General features: G+C 44.8%; 2 protein-coding genes across 2 annotated transcripts in view; one reads left to right on the top strand and one right to left on the bottom strand.

The window, feature by feature from the left end:
• The window catches only part of LOC308175955 (gamma-aminobutyric acid receptor subunit rho-1-like), a gene marked incomplete at both ends in the record, with an annotated part of 18,331 nt that extends 15,365 nt beyond the window's left edge, over positions 1-2,966 (bottom strand). Inside the window, one exon of the mRNA XM_080550531.1 lies at positions 2,848-2,966. Within this exon, the coding sequence (XP_080406657.1) occupies positions 2,848-2,966 (119 nt within the window). The remainder of the gene's footprint in view (positions 1-2,847) is intronic.
• Positions 2,967-7,828: 4,862 nt separating this feature from the next.
• The window catches only part of tonsl (tonsoku-like, DNA repair protein), a gene marked incomplete at its 3' end in the record, with an annotated part of 31,281 nt that continues 29,109 nt past the window's right edge, over positions 7,829-10,000 (top strand). Inside the window, exon 1 of the mRNA XM_080535343.1 lies at positions 7,829-7,957. Within this exon, the coding sequence (XP_080391469.1) occupies positions 7,933-7,957 (25 nt within the window). The 5' untranslated portion in view covers positions 7,829-7,932. The remainder of the gene's footprint in view (positions 7,958-10,000) is intronic.

Raw genomic sequence — 10,000 nt, 5'->3', positions numbered from 1 at the left:
TGTCTGTCTATCTGTCTGGCTGTCTGTCTGCCTTTCTCTCTGGCTGTTTGTCTGCCTGCCTGTCTGTCTGTCAGCCTGCCTGCCTGCCTGCCTGCCTGCCTGCCTGCCTGCCTGCCTGTCTGCCTGTCTGCCTGTCTGCCTGTCTGTCTGTTTGACTGCCTGCCTGCTTGACTGCCTGTCTGTCTGCCTGCCTGCCTGTCTGTCTGTAGCCTACATTGCATTGGGAAGCAGAGGTCCCATGACTGGGAAGTAAGAGTAAGAGTCCAGTGATAACACAGACCAGAGGAGAGACTGGTGGAGGTAGAAATCGGAGGACGGGGTCATTGTAATGCATGGAATTGAGTGAGGAATGTTATCAAATGTGTGTTTTGTGTTTTGATACCATTCCTCATTTCATTCTATGCATTACAACAAGCCTGTCCTCTGATTTCTACCTCCCCTGGCCTCCACCAGCCTCCCCTCATCCTCCACCAGCCTCCCCTGGTCCACCATCCTCCCCTGGTCCACCATCCTCCCCTGGTCCTCCACCAGCCTCCCCTGGTCCTCCACCAGCCTCCCTTGGTCTCCACCAGTCTCCCCTGGTCCTCCACCAGCCTCCCCTGGTGTCCACCAGCCTCCCCTGGTCTCCACCAGCCTCCCCTCGTCCTCCCCCAGCCTCCCCTGGTCCACCAGCCTCCCCTCGTCCTCCACCAGCCTCCCCTGGTCCACCAGCCTCCCCTGGTCCTCCACCAGCCTCCCCATGTCCTCCACCAGCCTCCCCTGGTCTCCACCAGCCTCCCCTGGTCCTCCACCAGCCTTCCCTGGTCCACCAGCCTCCCCTCGTCCTCCACCAGCCTCCCCTGGTCCTCCCCCAGCCTTCCCTGGTCCTCCACCAGCCTCCCCTGGTCCTCCACCAGCCTCCCCTGGTCCTCCACCAGCCTCCCCCCCTGGTCCTCCACCAGCTTCCCCTCGTCCTCCACCAGCCTCCCATGGTCCTCCCCCAGCCTTCCCTGGTCCTCCACCAGCCTCCCCTCGTCCTCCACCAGCCTCCCCTGAGGTACATGGTAAACCGCCATAGACACCCATTGAAATGTCACACGGAAGAGCGGCAATATCTAGCATGTCTTCAGAACCACGGCACCCTAGAGACTCTCTACAGAAGATTTACATTCTCCCTCAATCCTCTTAATGACTTAAAGGACTAAACGGCGACGTCACAGAGGATCCTGTGGTACGTCCGTTTGTTCTACCGTCACTATTGTTTTCGTTTTATAATAAGAACCGTTCATCCCTCTGAAATCCTCAATATCCACCGTGCAACATCTTCTTTCTCTCTTTCACAACAGAGCCCTGAGGATAAACCCATGGATGAGTTCTGCCTGTCCTCTGAATGCGTTGCTTATAGCTGAGATCTGGTCAGAAGCCCAATACTCCATCATAAACCCTTTATGTAGTCAAACACGCACGGGGGCGGGGGGGGAGGAGGCTGGTGGAGGTCGGTGTAGAAATCGGAGGAAGGGCTCACAAGGAACGGAAATCAGTCATCATGTCCTCATTCCGAGCCCCCTCCCTCCTGATGTCCACCTCCACCAGCCTCCCCCCATCGAGCATAAAATCCTGAGAATAATAATGAACAGATTGCAAGTTAAATAACTTTTTGGGGGGGATCTAAAAATAAACGACAGCGGGGTCCAAGGGTCGATTACTTTGCATGAGAGTGATACTGTGCCCAAAGCAAGCGTGGTGGTGGGGGATTACCACATGAAAGGGTCTGTGTGGAATACATTAAGTGGGTCTCAATCTCGCCAAGCTGATCGTGATGCCAAAGGCACCCTGCAATTGTACAGGGAAATCCTTATCACAGTCATCGGAGATTAAGGCGTGCACGCATGCGCGCGATATTCTCTCCTGTTCTCTGCATTGTGGTGTAGGATTCACACTCACACATTCGCACGATAGGTAGACTCGCACTCGGCGATCCATACGTCATGTTTCATAAGTTAGCATGCTGCAGTATGGTTTGAGGATGAGCAGATCATAAGCTGTGATTCAGCATTAAACAGTGATTACATTTTCCATCTGACTGTGAAATAGGCTAGCTGTAAACACACAAGTCTGATTGGTTTATTCAAGGTCAACTGGAATTATACGCTTATTGGTACTGTACACATTTCTTTACTGTATGCAGTAAAGGGGAGGCTGGTGGAGGCAGAAATCGGAGGACAGACTTATTGTAAATGAATGAAACGGAATGATTACCGTTCCTCATTCCGATCCACGCGTTTCAAGGTGCCCGTCCTCCGATTTCTACCTCCACCAGCCTCACCTGTGCTGTACACATGTGTTGTTTACTATACAGGATGTACCAGTGGAGGCTTTTGGGAGGTAGACATCGCAGGAGAGGGCTCAATGAATGCCATTCGATCCGATGCCATTCCTCGTTCCATCCCATTACAATGAGCCCCGTCCTCCGTTTTCTACCTCCACCAGCCTCCCCTGGTGTATCCATACAGTACAGTCGACACTGAGATGTAGGTCTCCCCCTCCTCTCCTTATAATCCCCTGTCAGAATACGTCGAAAAGCAGCCAATAGGGTAGCAGCGGAGCCCAGGTGGGGCGACCAGCTGATACAGTTACAGTAACCGACATCACCATCAGGTGGACTCTGGAGGTAACAACACACACTCACATCTGCGTGAGGGATTTACCCTCCACCGGACAGTCCCACATCAGACCCAAACAACGCCCAACGCCCTCCAAAATCATGAATCGTATTCGATGAACAACATGATGAAAACAACAACAAAGGCATGACTGTATTGAAGGTCCACAGGTGGGTTGTTTACCTGTTAGGTTGTGTTTGTTTACCTGTTGTGTTTTTCGGTGTCGGGCTTGTGAACCCGTTGAAGGGCCGATCTCCCCGCCACCCCCGCCACCAGCCACACGCAGGTCATCACAAGCACGGCGTCCACCTGCATGGTGCACATCGACTCCCCCCGCGGACGGACGCACGGACGCACGGGCTCCACTCTGTCAGATCAGTCAAATCCTCCTCTTCGTCAGGACAGAGAACGCTGAGCGCCTCAGGGACATTCTCTGGAGCTTCAGGGCTGGCAGGACGGACGGACAGACAAAAGGACGGATGGAAGGATGGGTAGAGGAGCGGACGGACGGACGAAGTGGCTCTGCTCTGCTGTGTTCAGGCCTGACTGAAAAAACGTCCCACGGTGCTTAATCTGCACAGTGGGAAAAGCAATTTTGACTAAACCCAGCAAATCCTTCAGCGTCAGATGGCACAGATTTGATCCTCCAGTGGGTGGAGATGGATAGGATGTGCCCTCCCTCTCTCTCTCTCTCTCTCTCTCCCCTCTCCCTCTCTCTTTCCCTGTATCCCAACTCTCCACCCCTTTCCCTGCTGTATGCCCAACACCAACTTCGGCATACCATCTCTCTCTCTCTCTCTCTCTCTCCTCCCCCCCCATCTCCCTCTCTCCCTGCATCCCAACTCTACATCTTTTTCCCTGCAGTGTACACTACACCCATTGTCCCACATGGATTTCAAAGTGATGGGATAGGTGTAAGACCTGTGCCTACTCCTATCCTATGCTTTTAAATCGATGTAGGGGAGGGGAAACCATGTGTAGAGAATTGGAACGCTTGGTCTCTCTCTCTTTCTCCCCTCCTCTCTCTCTCTCTCTCACCCCCCCTCTCTCCCTCCCCCCGTCTCTCTCTCTCGATCTCTCTCTCTCCCTCCCCCCCCTCCCAGAGCAGCAGCAGGACCACCCAGCCCAGACCAATTCTAATAATGATGCAGGCGTGTTCATTTGTGAGGTCAATGGTTGGGATATACAGTACAGGATCACACGAGCCAAGCTGAGGGAGAGAGAGAGAGAATACCTCATCATGTCTAAGGCTGTTTAGCCCTTTGTAGCTGATCCCCGTAGAACCTATAGAGAACTGTACAATATGTACTATTCAAAGGTTTCTGTTTGTTCAAAATATCTTCTACTGTGTAATGTTCAAGTATGTTTTGTTCATATTGTTCAGTGAGATACCGGACTGTACGTGTACAGACACACTCAGCAAATATACTGGTGTCTGTTCGCTACAGAATACGTAATAAATACGTAATAAAATAAAAAATATATCTATGTCAGTGGAAATTAAATTAGTTTTTTATCTTACTACAGTGTCTGGGATCTATTTGTTTGATTCCAATCTGCGAATAAAAGAATCACGTTTTATATTATGTTGATATGTTTTATATGACTGTGACTTGCTTTGTGTTGTCTTTCCTCACGTGTTGCGTATTTGAACGGGCCAATCACAGGGACCGTAGCCACGGACATCACCGGCACGGACGACTCGTGTCCCCCTTTTTTTAGCCGACTAAACAGTTGGATTATAAGATCATGAATGTGGGTTACTGGCGCTCCCACGGCAACGATAACCGGCACACGGGTATCAGCAATGCTAGGAAGTGTGTGTTTGTGTGTGTGTGTGTGTGTGTGTGTCTTTTTCTGGGATGTGTATCCTAGCTGACCTACTTCAACAGAAGGGATAGCATAAATCAAATCCCTTACCAACCTATCAATGACATGACCCTGAACTCATCATCATATTAAATGTCAAAGATTGAGATTGAAAGCCTCCGTTAAAAAGTATCCCTAAGAGGGTATACTAGGGTCACTAAGAGGGTATACTAGGGTCACTAAGAGGATACTAGGGTCACTAAGTGGGTATACTAGGGTCACTAAGAGAGTACTAGGGTCACTAAGAGGGTACTAGGGTCACTGTCAAAATGGGCCAATGGGGATATACTGTATCAAATGGAGGCCATAGGCCAATGGGGATATACTGTATCAAATGGAGGCCATAGGCCAATGGAGGTATACTGTATCAAATGGAGGCCATAGGCCAATGGGGATATACTGTATCAAATGGAGGCCATAGGCCAATGGACATATGCTGTATCAAATGGAGGCCATAGGCCAATGGGGATATACTGTATCAAATGGAGGCCATAGGCCAATGGGGATATACTGTATCAAATGGAGGCCATAGACCAATGGAGGTATACTGTGGCCACTGTGTAAACATTTACCACAAGCGTTAAAGGTGGGATCTGTAATTCAAACACACAGGCTACCTACCACGTTTTTGGTAAACAGCTGAGGGATGGGGCTGGAGAAGAAAAAAAACCTCTAAATTTCATAGACAGAGCTGTGTATACAAGGACTGACCATCCATGAGATCAAGATGATAGTTTTTTTTACCATGTTTTTAAGCTAAACGGTGCATGTTTACAATGATATTGCTCACAGACAGTGGAGTAAAACTACGTTTATGGGTTCTAATGGTGTAAACTCTATCTAAATTCATGGGGCATTTATATTCTTCAAGAATCAATAGCTATATAGCCTATGCATTCATTCATTTAAAAGTGATGTACTAAAACGTGATGTAGCAATTACATGTCGTCTCTTTAACAGGTATATCCTAATATTGTATTTAATGTATCATACATGATAACACTGGTGTAGGGAATACTGGCTAACATCTCTCTTCATGAGTCTACCATATGTAAACCTTTGAACAGGCATGGTGTCCATGGCAGGACACCACGGAGGAAGCCACTGCTCTCCAAAAATCCCAGAAGTTTGCCAATGAGCACTTTGACACTCCATAATGCTACTGGGAAAATGGGACTGATGAAACTATGGTTGAATTGTTCGGGAAGAACACGCAGCACTAGGTACGGTGTAAAAATGGCACCGCATACAATACAACATGAAAACATCATCCCAACAGTGAAGTACAGGTGGAGGGAGCATCATGTTCGAGGCTGGTTGGATGCTGAACTGTATTTGGTTGTCTAGTACTCTGCAATGACAATACAATTTAATCTAATCTAATCTAATCTAACCTAATCTAGAGGTTAGATTAGATTAGATTAGATTAGATTAGGTTACCAGAATATTTGAAATACCTTTTGCTAGCATATCAGCCCAATAGAGCTCTCAGGTCTTCTGACACTGGTTTTCTCTGTGTACCACATGTACAAAAGAAGAGATTTGGTGAGGCTGCATTCTCATTTTATGCACCCAAATTGTGGAATGCACTGCCAGTTTACATTAGGGATGCAACCTCAGCAAATATGTTCAAGTCAAGACTAAAAACCCATCTTTTAAATATTGCCTTTAAATGACAACATAATTAAATTAAGATTATAAAAACCCATCCTTTTAATATTGCATTTAAATTACAAAATAATTAAATTAAGATTATATAATGATTAAAGCACTTTGAGCTGCAACGTTTGCAGGAAAAGCGCTATACAAATAAAGTTATTATTATTATTATTATTACAGTTTTTTACGATTGCTAACTCACCATGTTCAATACTGAAACCACAGTTTCACAACTCTTCATACAGTCAGCAGAGCAGAAACCCATGTGAACAAAACTGTGACTCTTTCTCTGTGATGTGTGCATTGCTTTCATACAGAATGCATTCAATGACTACGTTCTCCAAATGCCATAACACTTCTCTCATTCAAACTCCCCCACTTGCAAAATACTATGTATTTGCAACACATTTTTTCATTGCGAACATACTGTGTTCAAAACTCTGAAGAACACGTTCAAAACTGAATTATTTGGTGCAATTTTGCAGTAATCATATTCCTATCATATATGACAGAAAGCTCGCAATAAACAGTTTTTTTGCACAGTGTTTGAGTGTGCAGATGCTGTTATTTTGCACTCTATTGATACTCTTCAGTTCCAGCACCTCAGCAAAGTCTCATAAGGGATGAGCAGTGGTATTTTCACTATTTGCAGTAATCATATTGAAATGTCTAGAAAATATTACAGTAGCAGAATATATACAATGAAATGAAATAGACTAGATGCATTGCCAGGGAAGACATTAGATGTGACCAGATGCAGACCAGAGGGTGGACCAAAACCCTCAGGAGTGAGACATTGTTGGTGTGATTGCTATTGTATTGTAGCCCTGGAATTTCAGTTTTTCTTTTTTGTTTGAACTTTGCATCTTCCACTTTATTTTTCACTTTTCATTTTACACAAGTAAATGTAGTGTACTTTGAAGTAAATGTACCGTAACTTACTTTCTGCAAAGATACTGGAAAAAAAGGATAAACGATAGAATACAGTAAAGGATAGAAGCAAAAGATAGAATAAAGGATAGAAGCAAATTGCGGCATTTCTGATTCATTCTTGTTGCCTAATACTTTACAGTTGTACAGTCAACTATTCTGTCTATGATTACTATAAATCAAACCATTTTTATAATGAAATATTCATTCTTGTGAAAATCATTCAAACTATGTAATGCTCCCTGTTGTTAGTATTTTGTAAGTCAGAATGTTATGAATGACAGTGTATGTTTCTGAGTGAACATTGTTGCCAGTGTCTGGTTGAACGAGCTTCTTTTGAGACATGAATTAAGTCATTGGCCAACATGAGTGTTACGAATGCAGACTGTATGAAGAGTTGTGAAACTGTGGCTTCAGTATTGAACATGGTGAGTTAGCAATCGTAAAAAACTGTATTATTAGAGAGAGACATGTGTAAATGACCTTACCAAGATGGACTCCTCATGGCGCCTACAATTCTACGTCACGTTCAAGTGCCAGCCAATGAACAACCTCCAAAGCTGTCATTGGCGTAAACATTGGCGCGGCATGCAAAGGGGGTTTAGGGAAAGGCAACAATTGATCTGACGCTATCGATCTAATAATCGGGCAATCTGAGGAATTATGGATGACTATACAAAATAGGAAAAGTGTTTATCAGTGTTATGAGGAAGGTAGTACGTTTGTACCGCAAAACACACAACTGAAACGTAGTTTATTTCGAGCGATTACCTTGTTGCTAGTGTACTAGCATCGCTAGTTGTCAGTGCTGTCAACACTCAAACGGGACAAGATGAGTTCTTCCCGGGAGATCAAGCGTAAGTACAAGTCGAACTGTTTACTGTTTACAAGCTAACAACTGCGAATCGTATCCCTCTTTGCTTTTCACTGCCAATTTCCGCATTAGTTGGCTGGCTACCATTACACGATGATTGAATGAGCTGGGCTACTTGCCAACTAAATGTGATAATATGCCATATAGGTGGTGGGCCGAACGCGTTTTTCGTGAAGTTGATCTTTTTCCATCTACAGAGTACACGATCTCTTACATACGATATTAAGTAATTCTCTTAAGTCTATAACAATTTTTGGGCAGCTGTAGTTATGTCGGAGATTTTCACAAACTTATTTTTTAATCGTCTGTCTGCTCAGGGACATCTCTGGTCGCTCTAGTTGATAAACCAATCAGAATTCGAGTACGGCTTCATTAGGACCCCGAAATGTAAACACTGGCTGTTAACCCTAGCAACTGACTGGCTGTTAACCCTAGCAACTGACTGGATGTTAACCCTAGCAACTGACTGGCTGTTAACCCTAGCAACTGACTGGATGTTAACCCTAGCAACTGACTGGCTGTTAACCCTAGCAACTGACTGGATGTTAACCCTAGCAACTGACTGGATGTTAACCCTAGCAACTGACTGGATGTTAACCCTAGCAACTGACTGGCTGTTAACCCTAGCAACTGACTGGCTGTTAACCCTAGCAACTGACTGGATGTTAACCCTAGCAACTGACTGGCTGTTAACCCTAGCAACTGACTGGCTGTTAACCCTAGCAACTGACTGGCTGTTAACCCTAGCAACTGACTGGCTGTTAACCCTAGCAACTGACTGGCTGTTAACCCTAGCAACTGACTGGCTGTTAACCCTAGCAACTGACTGGATGTTAACCCTAGCAACTGACTGGCTGTTAACCCTAGCAACTGACTGGCTGTTAACCCTAGCAACTGACTGGATGTTAACCCTAGCAACTGACTGGATGTTAACCCTAGCAACTGACTGGATGTTAACCCTAGCAACCGCGGGGAAATAAAGAGATGTGATGAATTATGGAGTGTTGTATGCATTTAACAAACCAAACGGACAATATTGTAGCATTTTCAGATGCAAAATGGACCAAATTTGTACATTGTTCTCTACAGTGGGTGAATCTTCACACTGCAGAAAGCCAAATTGCAGAAATGGCTGTAAAAAAAAAAAAAAACCTAGTAGACAGTTACATTCCAGATGTGCCAGCTAATATTGGCTACCATAGACAATGCTATAATAATAATAATAATAACTTTATTTGTATAGCGCTTTTCCTGCAAACGTTGCAGCTCAAAGTGCTTTAATCATTATATAATCTTAATTTAATTATTTTGTAACTTAAATGCAGTATTAAAAGCATGGGTTTTTATAATCTTAATTTAATTATTTAGTCATTTAAAGGCAATATTAAAAAGATGCGTTTTTAGTCTTGACTTGAACATATTTGCTGAGGTTGCATCCCTAATGTATATGCAGTAGGCCTATGCCAACATACGAAACATTGAAAGAGCCCACAAGAGAAGGGAAAAATCAGTACAGGAGGCTGCAGGTTTTTTATAGCAATATAAGTTATTTATAAGAACAAGATGATATAAACAAGCTAAGATATGACATGAACATTATTAACAATATGATATAAACAAGCTTAGATATGACATGAACAAGATATGAACAAGGCATCAATGGGTCAGGGTCAGCCCTGCCAGGTCAGGTCCAGAAGATGTGCAGTGCAGTCCAGGCCTGAGCATCTGGGGTTACCTGGGTAAACAGATTAGGAGAGTTTTAAATAAACTAGGCTATAACTTTGGAAGCATTACTACTTTTACTATTGTTGTGGGAACAGTGAGGAAGATAGACATAGGGGAAATGCTGGTCTATAGTCTGGGACCCTTTCCTGCAGCAATTGCGAACATAGATGGCTCTCTTGTGAAAACTGACAAAGCCAAATTAATGCACTTTCTAGAAGGATCAGTCAATCCACCAGCCACAGTTGAAATCCCTGATGGCTCAACCTGGGTGTGGGATGCAATGGCACTAGTACAGGCTATG

Source organism: Nansenia antarctica, assembly GCF_963989245.1.
Source record: "Nansenia antarctica genome assembly, chromosome: 1".
Lineage (NCBI taxonomy): Eukaryota > Metazoa > Chordata > Actinopteri > Argentiniformes > Microstomatidae > Nansenia > Nansenia antarctica.
The sequence above is the reverse complement of the archived record's forward strand: the minus strand, read 5'-3'. Positions and strand labels throughout refer to the sequence as shown.